Source organism: Prosopis cineraria, unplaced genomic scaffold (genome assembly GCF_029017545.1).
Source record: "Prosopis cineraria cultivar Desert tree isolate PC_DT_omini unplaced genomic scaffold, ASM2901754v1 PC228, whole genome shotgun sequence".
Lineage (NCBI taxonomy): Eukaryota > Viridiplantae > Streptophyta > Magnoliopsida > Fabales > Fabaceae > Prosopis > Prosopis cineraria.
In genome coordinates, this window is record NW_026555555.1 from 28,343 (window position 1) to 52,223 (window position 23,881).

General features: G+C 32.0%; 2 protein-coding genes across 9 annotated transcripts; both read right to left on the reverse strand.

Moving 5' to 3' along the window:
• Window positions 1–516: 516 nt before the first annotated feature.
• Window positions 517–11,022, reverse strand: LOC129295975 (uncharacterized). 8 transcript variants are annotated; one of them, XM_054934567.1, is made up of 24 exons: window positions 10,457–11,012; window positions 9,993–10,064; window positions 8,744–8,787; window positions 8,526–8,637; window positions 8,328–8,399; window positions 7,819–7,881; window positions 7,573–7,650; window positions 7,384–7,476; window positions 7,065–7,184; window positions 6,811–6,897; window positions 6,434–6,643; window positions 6,278–6,325; window positions 5,667–5,921; window positions 5,101–5,207; window positions 4,272–4,516; window positions 3,751–3,819; window positions 3,565–3,629; window positions 3,290–3,459; window positions 3,083–3,161; window positions 2,579–2,834; window positions 2,060–2,105; window positions 1,467–1,575; window positions 1,207–1,269; window positions 517–928 (listed from the first exon to the last, which is right to left on the reverse strand). In XM_054934567.1, the coding sequence occupies exons 1-24, from the start codon at window positions 10,793–10,795 to the stop codon at window positions 848–850; spliced, it is 2,883 nt and encodes a 960-aa protein (XP_054790542.1). In that variant the 5' UTR covers window positions 10,796–11,012; the 3' UTR covers window positions 517–847. The 8 variants fall into 8 exon arrangements, 6 of the variants coding, with proteins under 6 accessions (XP_054790542.1, XP_054790544.1, XP_054790543.1 ...); XM_054934569.1 differs by lacking the exon at window positions 10,457–11,012 and having other exon boundaries at window positions 8,546–8,637; XM_054934568.1 differs by lacking the exon at window positions 10,457–11,012 and having other exon boundaries at window positions 8,516–8,637.
• A 1,663-nt stretch (window positions 11,023–12,685) lies between these two features.
• On the reverse strand, window positions 12,686–16,663 carry LOC129295976 (alpha-soluble NSF attachment protein 2-like). The gene is made up of 9 exons (XM_054934574.1): window positions 16,401–16,663; window positions 16,204–16,253; window positions 16,050–16,122; window positions 15,678–15,757; window positions 15,364–15,515; window positions 14,901–15,060; window positions 14,768–14,815; window positions 14,485–14,565; window positions 12,686–13,004 (listed from the first exon to the last, which is right to left on the reverse strand). Exons 1-9 carry the CDS (start codon window positions 16,543–16,545, stop codon window positions 12,924–12,926), a joined length of 870 nt encoding a protein of 289 aa, XP_054790549.1. The 5' UTR covers window positions 16,546–16,663; the 3' UTR covers window positions 12,686–12,923.
• Window positions 16,664–23,881: the final 7,218 nt, after the last annotated feature.

A 23,881-nucleotide genomic window follows, 5' to 3' on the forward strand; every position in this document is an offset into this window, starting at 1 on the left:
TCTTATTATGAAGCCTAGTTAACCACTTTCATGAGATTAAAGAAATTAGATATATTTAAATGTCATAAATTTTTATAACTTCCCAAATTTACCCTTTCATTAGTATAAAACTATAGAAGATTGAGGAAAGTGCGAAAAGGAAATGAAAAAGCCATTATTTAAGCCAAGTAAAAAAAAAAGGGCATTTTTGTTAAATGAGTCACAAATATATTTGAAAAAATCACATCTAAAAACCTAACAAAAAACTTATTTGCATACAAGAACTAATAATAAGTTCCATTCAAGAAAAAGCATATTCATGTTTTCATTTTAATAATAATTTATTTTGTATTGATCTTCATCTGTGAATAAATTTTTTGATGTGATTCTTCTTAAATATTTCGTTAAATATTGGAAAGAGTCTTGTAAGTATGATCTTATAAGTAGGATCAAGAAAGTAACTTCAATCAAAGGAAAAACTATAACCAAACCTTTTACTCCCCTCCCTTCCCTTCGTTTTAACCTCAAACACATACCTTAGATAAAAATTTGTAGGTATTTGTTGTAGGTTCTCTTTTTTTCCTTTTTCTCTTTTAAAATAACACCTTAGAAAAATTTTCACAACCCTTGACATTGTATTATTGACTTCACATCTAAATTACCTAAAAGACAGCCAACACTCCAGTTCAAGATGGCACCAGTTAGGCATTTATTGCCTATAGATCAAACCACCATCATGGACTTTTGATTTTTACAAATTGACATCACACCAGACCAACAATGTTAAAAGCTTGAATAGTTATCTTTACTACACAATACACACATTAACAGCTACCAATCATTTTTGACAAGAACAATGCAGAAATTCTTATGTGGACCTTTCAGATGCCAAATCAAGCAGCTTGCGGAAGAACTGGTGAGGATACATAGGAGGATTCTCTGCTAGTGCCTGACATAAGTATTGAAAGACTTGATCAGTTAGAATAATCAGATGAATTGTATTAATGGGTTTGTATGTTCCAGTTCCTGATTTAAGACGGCTTTTATGTTTACATAGATCTCCTTGTTGGATTTCATTTATCTCCTTCTGTTTGACACAAGGTTTCCTAATCCTTCATACACAGAAATAATTCTGAAGATATCAAAACTGTGGTTTCACACTTCATCTCCCTCAAACCGTTAGGTGGGGCAAGCCTTAAGAAATGAATTAGAACTGCAAGAACTCACCTGATGAATCAGAACAGTGGAAGGTGTCATTCCAGGCACAGTATTCACCTCTATGATCAAAACCTACAAGTCATGAAAATGATCACAGAGTAAGAAGATAAGTTGCTAAGACAGAAATGACTCCTCAATGTCACCTCAAGTCTGTTATTTCAGCATAGACGTTGATACTGCTTCATTACATTTCAAGTGACATGTCTGACCTGAGTTTGGGAAGGAATCAATGATACATGAGATCAATAGAGAATAGGAGATCAACAAACCTGCCCACTGTCAACATTGACAAATGCATCAATGCGTGAAAACCCTTCTAATTGTAGGGTGTTTGCAATGAGTTCAATATTCTGCTTGCACGTTTTCAAAGCTGCTACGCTACAATAGAGAATGAGCAGATATTATCCAAGCAAATCTCTAGCAACGAAGATTCAAGAAACCAGTGATAAATTCAATATCCAGGTAAAATAAGAATTTTCAGTGCATCAATATATGATATGTAAGGGAGAGACGTTAATCGAGCTTATCGAATAGTAAATATGGTAAACAAAATATAAGATATCAGTATTATCAGATTTACAATTGGACATATGCTTCCAATTTTCAATTATACCTTTCACCGCCATTTAAGGCATTGTAATTAGTTCTTAGGTTGAAGATATCAACCCTAATAGCACGCGTAAGAAATTTATTTAAGAGCACAATGCTCCTAAGTTTAACTTTACAGAACCCATTTGTAACGAGAAAAAGGCTTTACTCGGAGTTAATTATGACATTTGACTACCAATGAAAAAACAAGTGATGGTCTTTAAAGAAGGTAAACAAGAATTCTGAGCCATGAAGAGATGCAGTGTCTCCTTACCTCATGATTGACAAGGGAGGTGGAGTCAGATTGATTCCTGTCCCACCTGACAGACAATATTCGATGAGCCATTGTAAACAGTACCGGTCATAAAAAATAAACCAAAGTAAGAAATAAAGGCAGATGAGCAGAACCCCAACCTGTTCCACCCCAAAAACCGAAAACGATCCCAACATAAGAGAAAGAGGGGAAAACAACAACAAACATGTAAAGGGAAAAAATGATATAAATGCCACTTAGAATGATTTGATGTTTATAGTTTTACATATCCCTAGCTCCAATATTACATTGGAGCATGAATGTAACGTTTATCATTGTGCTGTAGTTTCTGATGCGCACAAGCATTACATATTTTACCTTGTTGTAAGTTCTCTTAGGAACTTAGGCTATCCAATATTTACAAGCGTGGTTGAATTTAAATTTAAATCATACAGACTATTCATTACAAAGACAGCACAGCTGGAACTTAGCCTTGAAATTTTTACCCTTGGACTTCCAGGCAAGATTGAGGGGACCAACCTTGGAATTTTTCCTCTAGTGACAAAATGTCACCAGTTTCCTTGACGGTGACACTAGGGCTTAAAGAGTGCATTGAGCCACGTTTGCCTATAACACCAACTGTTATTTCCACCCATCTACTGTGCCCTTTCCACATTAGGTTGCGCCCAGTCTTATTCTTATCTTTGGATGTGACCACTATTTCATCAGTCTCTATGAAAGGTTCAAAGATCAAAACCTCGGGAGGAGGGTTTGGCATCTCAATCATACCATGTGCCTGAACACCAAGAAAAAGAGAGATAAAATGTCATTTAATATAAAAATGAAGAGTTCATGTGCAATGTCAAAGCAAGGATTACATTTGTAGCAATAATCTCTCAGGTAAGGTTGAGAATAGGAAGGCAGAAAAATGATCTCATAGCAAGGATACATCATTAATTCGGTATTTTACTATCCCTCTCCTTCACAAATTTCTCATAAAATGAGAACCTTTATAACTGGATATCATTGTTCCTAGTGCCATACCTTTGATAAGCTATTAGCAGGAATCCTTAGAAGACAGTCCAGCACTGCTTTTACATACACTGCAAGATCCTTGGAACAACTGTATAAACAAAAAGAATATGAACAAAAATAGAATTGCTTTTTAAGAAAGGAATCAGAGGCAATATTTGAAACATTCGAATCACTGAATAATATGAAAATGAGCTACTAGCAAGGCATACAATCTACCATAATCTTGCAACCCCAGTTGAGCAACCATCTTTTGCTGGCTTGACACACACAGTTTCACACTGCAGCTTTGAGGTCAGCTCATGCCATATATCATCCGTAGGCTTATTAAGAAGTTCAGATTTTCCCCTCACTTCCTTATTTATGGTAAGAACTCCTAAATTTCCAAGCTTTTTATAATGGGCCATTATAGTAAAAAACATGTCAAACTGGGAAAAGTAAGAGAAATCAAGTTATTCAGCTAGGAAAAGTAAATATGATTTAGGGAAACATACATGTTTTAAAGCAAGAGAAGTTGCAACTTTGTCCATGCAAATCTTTGACGCCATTGCGCCAGGGCCTTCATTAGAAGATAAAACGGGAAAATTAGAAAAATTTGAAAATATGAAAACAAATTAGTAGTTTAACTTGCATCTAATAGTCATGCATACCAACTTTGGAAAATTGAACAATGAACAAACCTGTATAAGGAACACCTTCGGCATCCAACAAGGATTGAAGTGTACCATCTTCCCCAATGCCTCCATGCACTACATGTAAAAAACTTACTTCGTAAAAATATACACACTCAATTTATATAAATCCTGAAATTCTCAAAAGTTGTGCTCCTACACCTTTTACTTTAGAAAACAACGACACAAATTTTTATAACATAGAATGGTTTGAAAACTACAAGCTAACCTGGCCTAATCTCCAATTCTGTCAGTACCACTGGGGAATCTTTAAAGAACACCTAATGTCTTTGCTTTTTTAAACTTCTTAACAAATATTAGAAGGAATAAAGACATCTTGTTAACTAAAAAGGGTTAACCAAGAAGGCCTATATAACAAGCTGATGCATAAAGCAGACACCATGTTGACAAGGACAACTCACTCCATGTATGAGCATCCCCAGCAACATACAGATGGTGATTGCTAATGCCTTTTCTCATGTATAGAAAAAGAAAATAATGTCTAAAAAATGCACCATTATAATGAGTACCTGCAATGAAAACTGTTGCCTGGACTTCCTTGGCCAGCTTGATCCACTGCCCCAATGAAAATCTAGTAGGCAATTCGTCATCAATATCAAACCCTGTAAACCAACTATGACCCTTCAATCCTTCCATAAGATCATTCATCACTATCTTCCTTAAGTCAGACGTAAGTGCAACTCTTTCTGGTTCATTAGCTTCTAAGCATGCAGCTAGGACCTCCTCAGTAGTATGCCGAAGCACAAGAGAATAACTGTACACAAAATTATTTTTGAATTACATCATTCTTAATATATTAGCAAGATATGATCGCTTGTCACATTAAATGAAAACTTTTCTTGTAAACTGGAACGTTAGGATAGTTGAAGAAGTTTCAAATTTTAGTTGCTAATTTTAACGAAAATGAATTATTCACTTGCTCGGGCAAAAAATAGTTTAAGAGTGATGCCACTTCCAGAATACTTTGCAGTTGGCGCCCGACCTTCATCACTACATGTTTAAAAGTGGATCCAACTTGTTCTACCAGAACCTCTTTTCACAGAACATGGATGCAGACCCCACTAGATGTACGTGTACCAATTCATCTAGCAAATGTGGCCTTTAAGTGTTGTGATTCTTGTGAAAGTAGCATTAGCCTTAAGAGAGAACATGCACCCGAGTAAAATGTTCAACAAGCAAATATAGACTCTTCTCTAGGTGCCTATTATTACTTTATTAGCTCAAGAACAACAAAGTGAAATCTCTGGAATAATGAGCTGTTCTCCTATGCATATTAAGAAATAAAAAATGATTGTGTTCTGTCCATTATTTAAAGGGGAAGAAGGGATCAATACTTACGGTAATGACCAAATTGTTCTATTCTTTACATCATCGACCTTCTTTTCCAAATCTACTATTGATTCATATTCCCTTGTTGGAGAAAGTAGACATGGAATTACCTCAAGCTGTAAGAACAATTATTGCAATCTCAGACGTAAATGCTGAAGCCGAAGTTCAAAGAATACAACATTTCTTACTTTAGTCATTGGCAAAGACGAAGATGTAATCCTGAGGATAGATTGGACTGCTAGAATCCATATAAACCTAATCATCACATTTATAAAAGCATTTCTCCTTCAATACAAATCCATGCCCCCTTTCTCCCAAAAAAAAAAAAAACAGAGAGAGAAATATCCAGAAATAAATCTAGAACTTTGCTATATTTTCTGTATTACATTACATGATGATTCATAAGGCCTAAAATATACATAAACAGTTTGTGCTTAAGAATCTCAAATTCGATAGTTCATTATTTTTTTTAAAAAATGTACAAGAAAAAAAAAATTAAAACAGAGTACAAAAATAAGCTTCAGCATGTAGACTGCAAAACGACGATTGAAGGAATGCTAATCATGGATACTTACATCATTAAAAGCTTGCAAATTGAGCCAAACATTTGTACCACTCATAAGGGATACTTGCCGTTCTGATGTATCTCCTCCAAAAATCACAAAAACTTTTCGAGCTCCTTCACAATGAGGTGATGATTTATTAAGTTTTGAGGATTTAGATCCTTTTGGCATATGAGCTGTTATACCGTTGACTGATGCAATATTTGGGAACCGCAAGCAAGCATGATGAATAATGCTCCTAAGGATATTCGTATGAGAAAAACCAACCTGTAAACACAGACAGTATTTTAAGGAAGCTAAAGAATTATACATACACTATTACAAGGAAGAATAAATAGTCAATTTATCATCTGTAAGGGATTTTACTGGTTCATTTCATGGTTCTCTCAAAATTCTGTTTCTCAAAGCAACACATATAGTCACCCAATGAGGGGGTGATAGTTCACACTTCACAGACAAAACAGGGGCTGTTAAAGCTGTATTTAACTTGAGATAACTATGACAAATGGCCATGAAAAGGACTAAGAAGTTTGTTATGTATGTAAACAGTCACAGACATGATGAATAGGAATCTTGAGTATTTAGAACAAGAAGAAAGTTAAAGCAGACACATCAATAGGTACCTTAGAAGCCTGCTGAAATAGAAAACTGGTTTGTTCCATACCGCTTATCTGATACATTCAATGATTTCAATATCAAGCAATGAGTTCTATGCATTTTTCCTCTACACAAAAAAAAAAAAGAACAAAAAACGTAAACATGAAAAAAAAAAAACTCACCAGATTAATATCAGTAAATACTATGGTACCAGATTCAGTCCTTCCAAACCCACTTTCTGAAGATGATAATTTACAACATGAACTAGGCAAGAACCATCCATCAATACGTGCAAAATCTTGAAGGCGAAGCTGTTGGAATAATGCAGAGGCCCCTTTACGAATATTGTCAATTACCTCCAAAGAAAACCTAGGAGGAGTGTGATAAGCAACCTGTGCATAATAAATGCTTCATCCAACTAAGAAGAAAAACAGGCACAGGTTGAAACTAATTACATATTACACAGGAAATCCAAGAATCAATCACTTCATATGTCAATCTCAATCAGAAGATGTATGTTCATCATTTGTGCGTGTAACACATAAATACTATAACTGACCTGCTGGGTTGGGAGATACTTCCTTCGGTAATTAAATATTGCATCCTTCTCTTTCACATCAGTTGCACCACGGAAATGAAGTTCTACCTGTTCATCTAAACTATATCATTATTGTTACACAAAAATATTCATTATGCACAAAATAATTGCAACTGGGATGACCAATATCGATGATGTCATTCCAATTAGATTCATAATGCATTAAGAAAGAATTGAATTAATAGACATTTTATAAGTAAAAGGACCACACTTACCTCAGTTGGAAGTAGTGAAACAGGATGGCAATCTGAACCAGATCCCACATCAACGACAATGGCTGTAAATTCACTCCCCCCTTCAAGAAATGTTTCAATGAGGACTTTATCATCAATACCCTATAGCATTCAAAACAAATGAAAAATGAATTAATGTAGAAGCATGTTGTAAGTTATCAATCACTGACCATAATTGTAGGCAACCTGCATACCACCTTAATTTTCTTCAATATTCATTCTCTTTGCTTTGTTTCCACATTAATTGCCCCTTATTTTAAAATATCCTCTCGCAGGCAAGTTTTAAATTGATGAAAAGTACCTCTGACATGATTTCATTGGCTTTGACAATAGAATCAGCCACACCATAAGCAACTCTAACACCAATGCTTGACCCTCCTCTAGTTGGTTTTACCTATGGAGAACAGATTTGAACGTCTATAATCATAATAAATTGCTTAGCAATGACTTAACAATAGATCTCAAGTGATCACCAAATCAAGTGCCTTACCACAACTTTCCCTTGGTTTGGGTCCAGCTGGTTTCTTTCAAACCATTCAGATAGTTCCAACTTGTTTGTTTCATATCCCTGATTTCCATCATAATATCAGAAAATTCAATAGCATGTAAAGGGGGAAATTGGTATTGTGACCTAGAAACACAAAGCCTGTTACTAGATATGGGATGCTACTATAATACGACACCACATGGACATGGATGCTAAAAAAAACATAATATTGACAAAAACTTTCAATACCTGAACTAAGAAACTGGGTATTGTTATAAATCCATGTTTGCGGAGCAGTAAAGATGCTTCATACTGCCAATAATTTTAAAAGGAAATTACTGGAGTCAGAAGCAGAGCCACACTAATAAATAACTAGTAAGTAATCACTAAAATATTAAAGAAAAATGATTTAGCTGAATATAAAATTATCTGAGTATGTCTTAAGCTATGGAAGCTCCTCTGAATGATTTTTCTGATGATTTGCTCACATACCACAACTAGCATGAAACTTTTATATGACAAAGTATACATCTGTTCATAATCCAAATGTTAAATTAAGTTTGCAAGCATAAGTAGTGGCTTGGACTAAGACATCAAGTGCTTTCTCTTTAGTGAACAACAGTAACGGAATGCATAAAATCTAATATGTGAACTGGGAAAACATTGCTAATTTTTAAAATAAAAAATTTTTTTGCCATCCTCTAACAGTGCACAGCAAAGGATTTATGATAAATACAACAAATTACACATGTCTTTACCTTGTCAAATGCTTGACGGCATTCATTTGATCCCGTGCCAACAAATGGAACATTACACTGTTCCAGTAGTTCCTGGAAGTTCATCACATTGAAAAAATAATTCATATTCCAACAAGTTTGAGTAGCCTAGGAGAAATTGCCATGAAAATGCATATTTCAGTTAGAACATTGGTTATCAAGAGCTTTACTATGCTACACCTGAATGCCACCATCCTCACCAAATTGACCATGTATAACTGGAAACACTATGTCCACAGCTGTAGCTAGATGCTTGGCAAAGTCAGATAAATTCTGGAAACTTTGGGCAAGGCTGCATGAATTAACAATCAGATCATATTAAAATATGAATGCAATTCAACACTTGTTTTTGTGTATGAAAAGATATTCAATACTTCGAAATTGCATGGCATATTCACCTTTCAAGCTTGAAATCAAAGTCTGCTGGAGTGTTTGAATATACCTGCAAGAAAGATACATAAGCGATTGCCATCCTTTGCAAGACATGAAAAATTAGCAAACTTAAATGGGTAAAACAACTTGCACGATTTCTGATTTTCATTTCATGAATCCCCAGTTGAAGTTATTAGATGCCTATTGATGCCACTTCTGGTTATTAATTAACCTAGAATGTGGTGAAGCCAGTAGAAGATTGTTGGAGAAACACCATGAACCTTTCAACAAACAAGATAGAAAGTTCATACACCCAAAACTTGCTCAACTGAAAGAAGAAAAGAACTTGGAGCATAAAATGCAATGAAACAAGACTAACGTACTGCTATTTCTTTTACAAGAGAAATAGATATAAACAACCTAATAGGAGAAGCTGAAAAATCCTCAAGCCAAATGTCACCGCCAAAATTCATTTTCAGTTAGTTTCATGCGCTGGAAACAAGACATTTTTCAGTTTCATCATAAAACTTCCTTTTTTTTTTTTGGGAAAAATGAGGGACAAATAAATATTGATTAAGAATGCTAATAAACAATTCCGGACCACAAATTGAATAATACCTAATAATAACAATGCTACACCACAAAAGATTCAATTAATTTTCTCTAATTAAGACCATCCAGAGGTGAACTTCCAGAGGTTCTGAACATCGTGTTCCTCTAACAAGCTATGGATTCGGACTCTTAGAGCCATCCACTGGCCCAGATTTCATCTTCAACTATCTATATCAAAGTAGTAGAATGTTGCAGCGTCTAACAGGCATACCCTAGGAAAGATTGATGGACAGAGACGAACATGCTAGATCAAAAACTTGAGACCTCTAAATAAAAACTGTTTCATTTAGACTTTTGCCTATATTTTTGCTAATTTTATCTCAAAATGTAAAATAGCATTTTTAGTAAATTTTAAGAAAAATAAATTGTCTGAACTCCTGAGAGAAATTCCAATGAAGAACCTACTCTGATTGAAATGCATGTTACCTCAGGCTAATGATAAAACAGAATTATGACATTATCAGTAATTGTGAACCCCAGACCCCAGTTGACTTACCCATCAGTGATTAGTCATATTCAGTGTTGACCGCATAGTTTTCAGGTTTGGCCACAAAAAAAGAAGGAAAAAAAGTAGCTAGATATGCCCTATAACATAGTGCAATCCGTAGTTCAGAATTAAGATAGAAAATCACATCATTTTCAAAATGCATACACAGTACGAACCTGAGCAGAGGATATAACATGTGCCTTGAGATTGCAATCTATATAATAGCAATTCACGTGCAAATCATCTCCCTGTCAGATAACACAAAGTATATGTTAAAAAGATAGAAATTGCCTTTAAGCTGTCCACAATATTAGTTCATGGACATGAAGAATCAATGCCTACTGTGTATTAAAAAAAAAAAAATGAATCAATGCCTATTGACCTCCGCCAGCTTTGATATCTTTTTAAATCTGAATACAAATGCACAACTACTTGCAGTTTTGTTTCTTTAAAGCTACCTTGCCGGAATTATAAGACCCTTTCTATTCATTTATCGAGAATTGAACTTGATTCCGAGTCTAGCTTTTCTCTTTAATTTATTTAACCGTTACATAAAACCATAGAAATAACAAAGCAACTTTAGGAGTTTCCACCGCATAACATTGCAGAATTCTCCAGCAACTACAGAGCAAACTACAACCTGTATGTGATCAAGAACTGATCTCGCCGAATTGAGAGAAATCCCACGCTCTGCAGAAGGACCACCGCAGACAAGACCAACCCTCAAGACCCTGTCTTTCTCCTCCCCTGCTTCTTCCTTCTCAAGAATTAGATCATCAACCACTTCTGTAGAGGCACAAGGAGGTCCAGACATAAACGATCGCTTTCCGCAACATCGAATTAGATTCTGGCTCAAATTAGAGAGTTCAAGAGGGCGTCCGAATGACACTCTAGCATCAAAAATAGTTCTTGACTCATCCCTCGTGTGCCAACTGCGGAGCAACGAAGCAAGGTTGGAAATTTGAGAAATGGACGCCATATGAGAGGAAAGCTATGCTAAGGAAGAGAAGAAAACGAGGAGGTTCAGAGAAAGAGAGCAATCAGGAGGAGGGGGAGGAGTATTATAGTGAAGAAGAGTGAGTGGAAGAAGAAGATTGTGGCCGTGCGGAGCAGTGGAGTAGAAAATAGTATTCCGACGGCCAAAAGGTCCCGAGAACCATAAAAAAAATGACATTTTTGTTTCAATAATTTGCCGATGATGCTGGAGCTTATATTAACGACAGATTCCAATCATTGAAGTATAGAGGAAACTATGAATGAGGTTTATATTCCGTCTTATTCGCTTAACTCGATCTAGGCCAGCTCTTCATACATTGAACCGAGGACTATTTTAATGAAAGTTGTATCAAAATTACAACTGGTTTTTTAATTAATGTTTGAATAAAATATATTCACCTCCCATCCAATTTTTTTTTTAACTTTCTTTTTAGGAAAGACAAGTATTATATTAACAAATAAAAGTTAAAGTAGAAAGTAGAGGTAAAGTCCAGCGAGAGAAACTAATGGCAGAATAAATAGTCTTTTTGAGAGCAGAAAATGAACTGGGGGAGAAACGTTGCATAGCAGCAACATCTTCAATGATGGAATTATTTGTCCTGCCAATGAGCATTTCCCTAAGTCAAATGTTTCTTTATGCATGTCACATTAAGCGCAGAAGTAAGGAGATGGCTTGAGCTGAACTCCACAGTCTAGCTTAATTATTTTCCCCAACGAGGAACATCCTTGATGGCAGAGCCAGGTTTCAAAGGCAGGGTAATGAGATAATTTAGTTTAAAAATTAATAATTTTTCAAAAACATAATAATTATTTTAGGACTAAAATTAAATTATAAAAATATAAGTAGATTGACCATCACTTTATATGATCTTATATATAATATGCTTTTCATTTTTATTTTGATTATTAAAATATTACATATCTAATAAAATTTTGAATCCAAATTTTTTTATTCAATCCAAAAGGCATAAAATATGAAGAATAAAAAGTGTGAAGTTATAAAATCTACGTACCTTGATTATAATTTTTTTTTTTCGTAGTGGGGGATGCATTTACATACTTCCACCATAGAGTGAATCCACTATTAAAAATACTCTATTAATATAAAATAATCCTCTTTAGAGTTGGAGAGAATAAAAGATACACTTTCTATCAATTACTTTATAATTTAGTGACATGCATGCTCCTCAATAAGTAGGAAGTCAAAAGTTTAATGCCGCTTATAAATTCAAGCAACTAGTGCTTTAAAAAAAAAAAAAAAAGACATACTTTCTCAACTAGTCCTTCTGATTTTGCTTGTATAGCAGAGTCATCCCTTTGATTTGCAAAATCCAGGTATTTCCTTCAAAATAAAAAATAATGTATCCCAACCCTCCCCTTTAAATTTGTGTGTGACAGCCAATATTGTTAGATCATCAAGAATTTTTAATTCCAATTAGGGATAGTTCCCTCAGATAAAATTTCTTCATTTGCAAAGACTCAATTTTAAAAGTTCAAGTTTAAGTATTATAACCCTTTTTTATTAGAACTAACACTTGTTGGTAACTAATTAACAAACGATAGTGATTAAAACCTCCATTTTAAACAGAATGAATGAGTTTTAAATTAGTTTTGGCACTAGGGAATATCACAAAAGCTTAAAGAAAGAGTGAATTACGAGAGGAGAGAGATTATGCAATTTTGCTTTACACACGCCATGGGCACATGCATACAAAACTCGGGCAATAACAATTCCCCCGTGCAACAAAGACGCCATTCCCAGCACATCTTTCAACTCGAATTATTATCATAATACATTATTTAACGAAAGTGGACTCGCCACCCCACGAAAACATTATCAAGTGCTTGCCGACGTAAGGGGGGAAATCTGAGGTGTTCCATACACAAATGATACAACCAGAGAGACAGAGTTCAAAGAAATGTTGTTCTCAATTTATATATACATACACGCATCAAGCGGTTGTGAAGAGAATTCAAGAGACCTTATTCCTGTGATCTTCTGTTTAAAATGATAAGGGAACCACCAAACAATAGAAATAACTGAAACCTAACCACTGGCCTTTACAAAGCTGACATTACTTTAATTGGTAAGAAATTCGATAGTAATTTATTCAAGTCAAATCATCCTCCTCCATTTCTTTTGCCTTCAGAGCTTCCTTTACTCTCAGTAAAAGGGCGGCCTTCCAAGAATCCTAAATTCACATATTTAAGTAGGGTATAGCTTAGTAAACAAGTAGACACTCGAAAATAATAGTAATAAGACTCTAGAAGAGTTAATAGTATATTTTGGCATTCTACCCCGTTATTGTCTTTTCGTATATAATTAGGTATGCAAGATGCCAATTTAATTATGAATAGGGAAAATATGGGCATATACAGATCACACAGAATCAGGGTATGCAGTGCACGGCTAGAACTCTACATGATATGAGCATATGATTCCCAAAAGTCACACAAGGCACGATCATCATTAAAAATCTCTGCAAATAACATGTCCTCAACAACGGCTGCATAAATTAAGGACGTTTATCATTTTTTTATCAAGCCTCTTCAGGTTAACTGGTTAGGCATACTATCGTGCAAGGCATGCCGAATATGGCCATCAACAGCCGTGAAGGCAAAAACAAAACCATGTTAAGGAAAATTTATCAATAGAGTAAACTTATAAGATTTTTTTTTTTTATACGTGTGAATTTTTACACCTCAATACAGCATGATTGGGTCTTCTAGAAAAGTTTCCCCACTTGTTATATTTTCATTGCAGAAACTCATAATAGGCAATTTAGGGAATTTACCTAACTCTTGTCCTTTATCTAAACATAAGAAAGAATGAAAGATAACATATGCTGGAGTCAGATCTAAGATAGATGTAGCCTTGTTTAAAGAAAAGATGAAGGACAATCAACTAAGGCTGGCTGGCTAAGATACATAAAATGTAGAACCAAATACCTTCTGACCTACCACCCCAACAAAGAAATAAGACGAGCACAAGAATTCAAGTAATAGAATCCAAGAGGAAGGAAAGAGAACGGGTGTAATGGATAGATGTAATAAAGTGTACAAGACCAAAAGGATTACAGACAAGGACAAAGAAGAAGACATGCATTGGATCAACATATTTCATTTGAGATTTTTGTTGATAAGTTGAAGAGCTTGGGAATTGGGATTCAAGAGTAAGGCCATTAATCATTATTCCTCGGGCCAATGTTTTAGCATTTACAATGTAATTTCAGAAAGCAAACAGTCCGATATATTTATAGGTTGAAACAGATAGATTGTGCTAGTGGTATCTTTATCGAACTTGGCAGGACTCAATGCAGAGATCGAACTGAATAAAACCTCTCTACAGATTAATCATTTTTAGATATCAAACTAACAAATGTAATTCCACCACTTAATATTCAACACAGAAAAAGAAATTACAAAACTACTTTAAAAAGAAAAAAGAAAGATAAATACTACAATCACCACAATAAGAAGAATAAGCCTTATTTCTCTAAATGAGGTTGACCACACAGATCATATAATGCCATAAGGTCCTATAAAAAAAAAAAAAGGAATGCCACTGAGGTGATCAACATTTCATGATATTTTTTTCACCATTCGGCATGTGAATGAGAAAAGGTTGATTTAAAGAATTTACATTCATTGACACAGAAATGTTAAATATACCAGTGGGGTTATGCTATCGAATTCCTTGACCACTTCAGTAAATTTTGCAACATCTTCCTCATCAATTGCAGATACCAAATCCTGAAATGTGATTACACTTTTCAAATGATAAATAACAATGAATCTTCAAATGGCTACAAAAGGTTAACAAGCTATGCAGATAGCAGTTACTGCATAGCAACTTATATTGTTAACTTCAATCTATGCAAGGAGATCATTTAAACAGGGTTGGTTGTTTTCCCCCCTCCTGGAGTCAACATTACTAGCCAATTTGAACACTTACAGCTAAGAATTTGTACTCGCGAACTCTGGAGAAAGTTGGATCCAAGTCCTGCATGATTAATTAAATAAGTGTTAAAGCACACATGACAGTAAAATATTAACACCTTGTTTGAAAAGAAGTCACTTCAAAAGACCTGATATCGCTCCAAGGAGTTGGTGATTGCAACAATATCACCTCGACAAAGCCGGCAAAGGCCAGCATTAAGAAGATGTCCTCTAACTCCATATTTTAGTAAATTATTGTTCAGTGACTGTCGAGCAATATCTTCAAATATATCTATTGCCTTCTGATATCTGGATATTGATGAAAATCAAGTAGATCAATATACTTCAATATATATCACGTCTCTTATTCACTACATCCATAATTTTCAATGGCAATACCGCATTCTTATACATAGTAAGGTATGTGAAAAAGGAAAATCAGAAAGCATGTTTAACCTCAGTGAAATTAGATAACTTCTAGCATTGTAGAAATGAGAACTAGATGGAATTCCAAAGATAAATGCAAAATCTTTTAGATTGACAATTTAAGTTAAATGAGCAGAATTTCCATCATAAAGTGTAAAAGTGCATTGTAGGCAGAAAAGTTCTCACTGTTGAAGTTGAGCAGAAAACTGTGCAACTTTCAATCTGCACTGGTTGGCAGACGTTGTTGCATTTGCAAGTTCAAAAAATTCAGCAGCCCTGTCAAAATATAAAGTGGCATTCTCTATGTCTTGATCAAGTTCATATAAGTCACCAATTTCCTAAATTCAGGGAGTAAAAAAATCCACAGTACAGTCAGCTCTCATGATTGTTATTACCACACCTTTATGAAGGCAGCAAAATGGCAAAAAAAACTTATGACAGAGTCGTCAAAGAATTAGGAGCAGCAAAGCATAGAATGGTACAATTCAAACCCAAAGTACCTTGTAGTATCTCGCAGCCATGTTGTGCCTACCAATCTCAGTATAGAGGCTAACTGCTTGATCTAAGCATGATATGGCTCCTAGATACGCATGAAAAAAAAAATAAAACGTTAGATTAAACTTTTGGAAATAGAACAATCACAATGAGCATTGTAGCCATTAAACCATTCACTCATTGATTTAAAAACCAAATTTCAAAAATTATAGCTAATGTCCTGAATTATCGATCTACAAACCCTGGCACACGAACGATAGATACAGAAAAGATTCAAGCAGTGAAGATTGCAGGTTTATGAAGAATCTCCATGGGCATGTTTGTTACTCAACAGTTAACACTCGCACTCTTGTATGTAACAAAATCTAATAGCACACCTTTTGTGGATGTTTTCTTGTAGCAGTGGGCAGCATCCACGTAAGCACCAGCAGCTTCATGTTTGCTTTCTAACTGTTTAAGTGCAAAGGACTGCCGAATTAACCCAAGAAAAATGGAGCGTAATAGGCTTATGGACATGTTATGCTCACATACCTTGAGATGACACTTGGACAACTTGATGAATACAGACCCAGCTCTGTCCCCTGAATAAGAGTTTAAGACAGGCGTAAATACATCTTAAGCTAGCGTACAAGTTTGAAGAATACCTCAAAACTCGGAAATTCAAATTGTTCAAGTTTGCGGCTAAAAAATCCCAATAGTGAGAAAATCAAAACAAGCGAAATACGAACAAGATTTTCCGAGTTTGAAGGAATTGGCGGACTTCTCGAACAACTCAGCAGCATCTTCGTATTTGGAGCCGAATAAGGTCCAGCCACTGATCTTCTTCTCTGCTTTCTTCTCGAGATCCTGTCCTTTGGCTATGAGATCGGCCATTGTGGTATCCTTCTCTCCTCTAGAGTGAGAGAGAGAGTTTGAAGAGAAATGAATGGTATAAGCGCGTTCTGAAATTTCAGAAGCTAAGCGAAGGAACAATCAAAGACGACAATCTCAATTGCCCCACCATTAAGCAATGACTCGAGAGGAAACTCTCGTTCGACCCTCCACATCTCGGGTCCCCATGCCTATGGCAATTCTTCAAACGACTCCTCGTTTGGTAGCATTTCTCCAAACGACTCGTAGTTCTAGAATCTTAAAATATGAATAATTCTTTTTGTTCTGCATGGTTTACTTCCTATCATATCGTAATCAATTTACAGTTGTTGATTATTTTTCTTTTGAATTGGGACGAATTTATTCCTAAATTGGGGTTAAGATCAAAATTATGTTATATTGTGATAAAAATATTTGAATTGTATATTTTTAAATTTTAAAAATAAATTATTCATATTTTATATTATATTTAATATCACATATATATTAATATTAATATTTAATAAATAATTTAAAATGTATAAATTTTTTTATTTTTACAAGTTAAAATACAATTCATTCTTATTTTATTTTTTAACTTCGGGTATTGACAAACAAATTTTGCTTAATTTAATTAATGACAAAAAGTGAAATCTCTTCTTATTATACCAAATGGTCCTAACATGGCATTATAGTTCGTTCTAAATTAAAGATATCACTGCATCAAACAACAAATATCGTACAAATAATGTACGGTAATTTATATATAACATAGATTCATTGAATACGAAGATAAAATATTGTTTATTTTCTCAAAAAAATAACTAAAATCATATTGGCTCTTCAAATCAACATTTCATCACAGTGACCTTCCATGCAATTAAAAATAAAATTTGCCTGTTTGAAATCTATAATTTTTTTTCTCTCTAGTGAAAATGGGGATTTGAACTACAAACCTAATATACGCAACGTAAATATATTTTTGTTTGAAAACATATTTTTATTTAACCAACGACAAACGATCGTATGAAAGTTTGTCAAATAAATCTTAGATATATGAATGATTTCTTAACACATGTACGAATGATTGAAGGAATGAGGAGAGGACACTTTCAATGTAAAAAATAATAGAAGAATTGTGTTAAAATTTTACATAAAAAAATTAATTATCATAAAATTTATTAATAAATGAATTAAAGTCATTAACAATATATTGACTTTAGTTGAATTGTTAATGAATTTTATGATAATTACTTTTTTGTACGGAATTTGTATATATTTTTTAAAAAATAATGGACAATTAGGCCAAGCCCACCGACCCCACCACAATGGGTCTAACAGTGTTGGGCCGGCAAATTCCATGCTTTTGATTTTTTTTTTTTTCATTTTCATTTTAGGAAAAACAGCACTCCTTTCTAAATTGCCTTTTCCCCTCTAGATTTCTTCAATTGAAAATCAACAAATCAAGTGATCAGGGTATGTTTGCTCCAAAAAAAAAAGTGATCAGGATATGATAGTTGTAAATAGTAACTAGAATTTGAAATAATTTGATCCTCCACCTTTATAAAAAAAATGTACATGATGTATTTGGAGAAAGATGAAAAAGAAAAACAATAATAAGTGCAACAAGACATGAATTACATATACAGTTGTATTTATTTTTGTTGTCCTCTTCCTAAAAAAAGGATGACAGCATCCCATTAATAAAGGTAAATTAGAATATTAGCAGTGATTATGATCCAACCTCTTTTGAATAAAAAATGCTTGTCAAGGAAATAAAGTCAACACATATAGAACCAAAAAAAAAAAAAATGCAATGGAGATGGAATAATAGTAATTAACTCCAAGGTATTAACAGGAATTATTATTGGACCAATTAAGATATTAGTTAAAGGATTAGTGATCAAAATTATAATTAAATTATAGTTAAACAGATTATAAACAAAGTATTTTATTGAATTAGTCAAGATATTGGTCCAAAAGTTTACTAGTTCAATTAATTGGATTAATTCAGTTTTTAATACTTTGATAAAATCACGCCTGGGGCTATGGGAGATAGACTTTAATTTGACAAGTTAATTATTAATTAATTACTGGGGATGGAAAAAAAGTGAACAAGCATGGAGAGGAGGGATATCAAAATCAGAATTTGATAATCTGTGTTGGAGTAAATACGACTGGGGAAGTTGATTTGGTTGGAGAAAGCAGGACCACCAAAATGGCGGGACGGCTTATGTACAAAAATGGATTAAGGATGGCCTTCTTTCATTGGAATGTCAAAAAGCTCAAAATCGAAGTGGTGATCACGTGAGATATGTTAATACTACTTTTTGTCTTCTTGCCTCTTTTAAAAAAAAAATTTCCATAAAGTCCCTCCTTAGAGGGAAATTATTTTAAGGGATCAATACCAATAAAAACCAAATGTATCACAAGTTTATCACCTTACAACCCAAGCCTATCACTTTGCATCCCAAACTTATGATCTTACATCTCAAACTTATCACATTACACACTAAGTCTATTGCCTTCCACACCATAAAGGTGCAAATTTCTTGGCTAACAAAAAAAAAAAAGAGCAACCTTCACATGAAAATATAATGTATTATCCTGAAAGTGATGATGTACAAAAAAAATAACAAAATGAACAATAAATTTTTTATACCACAAGTATGTAAGTTACATAGTATTCTTGAAGGTTAACATGTAACTTTGTTATACAAGGTTACAGGTTTGAGGTATAAGGTAATAAGCTTGACGTGTAAGATAATAGGCCTGATGTATATTTGACTCTTAAAATGGTATTGATCCCTCAAAATAATGGGCCTTCTAATAAGAGATTTTATGGCAATTTTCCTTTTTATTTGCCAAAAATCTGTCATATTACTTTTATTCTCTCTTGTCCTATGTACGCTTGGTCATTTATCACCCTATATATATACATATACATGCATACACATATATGTCATAAGAGTAATTTTTCCCTTCAATTCCTCGCAGAAAAAATTTTAAAATTACACTTTGAAATGCTATGCTCTTTCTAAACTCAGTGACAACGAAATTTCCCATTTTACAATTGATAAGATATATTTTTTGGGTAATATATGAAGTTTGGAAAATTAGTCATATTATTTATAAATTGTCAATATTACGACTTGCTATATATTTTATACTTTAAATTGATATTGATAGTATTCATATTGAGTTTGAAGTTCTTTTTACTTGGATTTTTGCTTCAAACTTGATGACAATGCCATCAAGTTTGAAGATTCCAAGTTATATTTTTGTTTTTAGAAAATTGATCTTTTTTTTTTTATCGGAGAAAATTGATCTTTATCCCTTGATTCCACACCATCTCTACTGCTTGAATAGAGGGAAAAAAATGAGAGAATACTAAGAAAAAAAAATTTGAAAAAAAAACTGTCAAAAATAGTAAAATGTTTTTGTTTTTGTTTTCATAATATTTTTTCCCTCTATTTTTCTCCTTATCCAAACTAAGGTGCATGTTTGCAAAGGTTTTTCTTTTCTGTATAATTTAGATTGTGTGCATAGGATTTACCTTACAACTAGTGAATAACACAAATTTTTATAATGTGTTTTTGTGTGTGTGTAGATAAAAATCTTACATTTCTATTCCTAAATCCCACCTAGTAAACAATATAAATAATCAAGGAGGCTAGCTTAGAACCTGTAATGAGAATAATAGAGACATGACCACCTAGATTAAGTCCAGAAACAAATTAAGGTGAGTAAGGTGTAGTCATTTTTTTTAAAAAAATAATAATTTAAATATCGATATTATTTTTATAAACATGTTTCATTAAAGACATACACGCACATATAATATTCAAAATCAAATATCCTCAATTAAATCTAAAAAATTTGAGAATACCTTTTAAACAATGTATACCCTAAATCTACACAAAAACATGTTTCTTTGCCATTATTTTTATGTGGAAGAGGTAAAATTCAAGTTTCCTCAGTGGAATTATTTGCCTTTTCCTCTCCAACCGCTCCTCAACTGTTACTCTCACAAACCTTTGATCCTAAGGAACATGCCTCTCTTTAGTTCTTGATTTTCATGACAGTCCCAATTCTTGTGGGCCGGGGTTACTTTTGAACATATATAAAATGATGTTTAATCTGTCAAATTGAAACATAACATTAATGTTTAAAAGCAAATTAAATTAAATGCAATCACAATGGTGTTAACTATTTGTCGATAAAGTTGTTGAATAATTGTTAGTCTAATTAATCAGGATTTTGTTTATAACCTACAAAGGTTGTGAGTTCAAATCTTATTATTAATTAAGACCTCATTGGTGTGCAATATGTAAATATTTTTATAAGTACTTTTTAAATTAAAAAACATGTTCAAATCTTATTTTGGTGTTGGTGTGCAATATGTAAGTATTTTTGTAAGTATTTTTTAAATTAAAAAACATGTTCAGATCTTATTTTGATGAGCTTTTGCTCTCAAAAACTAATTCACTTAAATTTTTTTTTGGCCCAAACTATATGTTAATAAAATTAAGCTAAATTTGATATAAAAACAAAAAATCTAGCCTACGATGATCAGCACGCACGTATAAATTTCTAGGGATGACAGTTTATATTGCCGTGTGAATCACCATTATAAAAGAAGCAAGTAGAATAATAGTTAGGTCCAAAAAAATTAAATTAATGATAATTAAATTTCTAATACTTCTGTTTTAAAGTGAATTGAAAATAGTAATGGAAATAATTACAAATTCAGAAATTTTAATTATAAATAAAATATTTAAATTATAAATATATTCTTAAATTGTGACCAAGGTTCATGCTTCAAATCCAGCCTGTGATTTACAGGCACTTATATATTTATAGGTAGGGTTAAAGGGTAATCTTATTCCTAAATTGTATGTCTATAAGTATTTGGAACTTTAAACTCATTTTTTATATAATATTTTTATTTAATTTTTTAAAAATAGTGTAATGTTACCCTATTGTTAACAAAAAGTTAAATTTAACTATCAATTGATAAAAATTATAAAATAAACCAAAAAGTTACAAAAAGTAACTCAAAATTACAGGTAAGGATAAAAAAAATTACAGAAAATGATTAAGAAAAATTTTCTTAGTTATTTTTTGTCAATTAACTATTAAAGTTAATATTTGTTAATTATAGGAATAATATTGCATCATTTTTAAAAGTTAAAGAAAAATATTGCACCAATAATAAGTTAAGGGCTAATCCTAAATATTCTTGGACATACTCCTCCAGTTTTGTATATTAGTTATTTTTTAGAAGTATATTTTGATCTCTTTTATAAATCATTAGCTAATGGAATAATTTTATTTTAAATTAAAATTCTCAAATTATCTACAAAAAGTAAGGCAGGGAAAAATAAAAAACAATATTATATTGTTTGTTTATTTTTTATTTTTTATTTAAAGGTTATATTTAAAATTTTATTTAATTTTTTGTGTTCTTTTGTTGTATTAGTATTGATAAGATTAATAAAAATAATTTATAAATAATATTGGATAGAGTATAATTTAAAAGTAAATTTATTATTTAAACCTCCTAGATTTGACAGTTTCCAATGCCCTTGTACGTTAATCTCCATTGTAGCCTATATTAAAAGCAAAACACGATTTATCTATCCTATTAATGTTCATTATTTAACATGAATGGCGATGAGGTCATGGATTACATAATCTAATTCTAATTTCGCAGTGTGATCTTGACCCTATCTCACGAGGGACAAGGAAAAAAAAAAAAAAAAAAAACAGAGATCTTCAATTTGAATGATCTCATTCCCTTTTTTTTTTTTTTTTGTTTGTTTGTTTGCATGAAACTCTTCCCCTTTGATTAGACAAAAAACACAGGGATGGAGCATTTAAGTAGAAAATGTGTCTTGTCCCTACTTAAAAAGAAGTGCCTAAAGAATTCCATTTCAGTTTAATCTCAGTGTCAAATCAGAGATTTCATTTCCAGGGGAATGAACATCGATTGTTTTCCCACTTGCTTGCGCTGTGATGACGATATGATGCTGCAAACAGCTTATCTGAGAAGTTAGACGGCGAGTTTGTCTGATATTAAAAAATAAATAATTTTTTAATAGTTCAAAAATTAAAAAAAATTCTTTTAAAGAAAATTTATAAAAAAGAAATATTATTTTATATTTGATTGTAATAATAAAAAATTATTATTAATTAGTTATTTTTAAATTTTATCATATTTTTCTTAATTCTTTTTTAAAAATAATTTATTATTATATTATTTTAAAATTTTATGACATTTTCATATATCATACCTCTTTAAACACTCTTTTTCATCAATGTATTAGATTATTTTTAGAAAGTAGTTTCTTAAAATAATCAAAAATTTATTTTTTATTTTGATTATTTTTAAAAGTTTAAACAAATATAATAAAATATTTATAAAATATTCCTTTCAATAAAAAGTGTAAGGCATTTTTAACTGAATCTTACCCATAATAAAATTGTTATTTAATTTTAAACTAATTTTATTTTTTATATTTATTCTTATAAAATACCTTATAATAAATATAAAATCATTCATTAATAAGAGCACTTTTAAAAAAAAAATGAATGATTATACATTAAAAAATAAAAATTCTTTACATTTTTTAATATTTAAAAAAATTTATATATTTTAAATGAAGGGAGTAAATTTTTTAAAAATAAATAATTTTTTTATGAAATAAGTTAAAACAGATGAGCTCATATTTTAGAATAAGTTCTTACTTCAATGGTGAATTTTGCAGGTTAGGCCTAGTATAGTATAATCAAGTGGAAAAGAAATATATTTTGTGAATAAACAACGACAATACTATTATTATTTAATAATTATTTTTATTATTTTTATTCAAATACATAACCGACCGTTTTACTTATTATCTATAAAATTATTTATTTTTCCTGAAAAAATAGAATTTCACAAGTAAATCAAAGCCTAATGTAGTAACCTCAACTAATTGGTATTTATATCACATGAAAATTATTACAAACAATAACAGTTATATTTCAAAATATTAAATTAATGAAAGTTAGATTTAAAAAATAAGTTATAAATATATCAATGTAAATAATTATAAATAGAAATTCCTATCACAATAAGAGAGTTACAGTAGAAATTTATAAATGTTTTATCTGCAATTTAAATTTAAATTTATACTTATTTAAATCATTATTTGCAACTTATTTTTAAGAAATTTTGTCAGAAATTTAATTATTATTAATTAAAAATTTTGAGATTCGATTGTCATTTTCCCAAATTGCTAGGGAATGTCTTCCATAATGTTTCAGTGTTAAAAAAAAACCTTAACTAAACATGACTAAAATAGAAATGATTAAC

What these genes read in the sequence shown, in the direction of transcription:
- LOC129295975 (XM_054934567.1), bottom strand. Translation starts at nt 10,795, where the DNA reads ATGGCGTCCATTTCTCAAATTTCCAACCTTGCTTCGTTGCTCCGCAGT. An exon ending in CAGTTCTTGATCACATACAG is followed by an intron (nt 10,065 to 10,456) that starts GTTGTAGTTTGC and finishes GTTATCTGACAG; the next exon opens with GGAGATGATTTGCACGTGAA. An exon ending in GGCAACAGTTTTCATTGCAG is followed by an intron (nt 3,820 to 4,271) that starts GTACTCATTATA and finishes TTTTACATGTAG; the next exon opens with TGCATGGAGGCATTGGGGAA.
- LOC129295976 (XM_054934574.1), bottom strand. Translation starts at nt 16,545, where the DNA reads ATGGCCGATCTCATAGCCAAAGGACAGGATCTCGAGAAGAAAGCAGAG. An exon ending in CTTCAAACTCGGAAAATCTT is followed by an intron (nt 16,254 to 16,400) that starts GTTCGTATTTCG and finishes ACTCTTATTCAG; the next exon opens with GGGACAGAGCTGGGTCTGTA. An exon ending in TGGCTGCGAGATACTACAAG is followed by an intron (nt 15,516 to 15,677) that starts GTACTTTGGGTT and finishes CCCTGAATTTAG; the next exon opens with GAAATTGGTGACTTATATGA.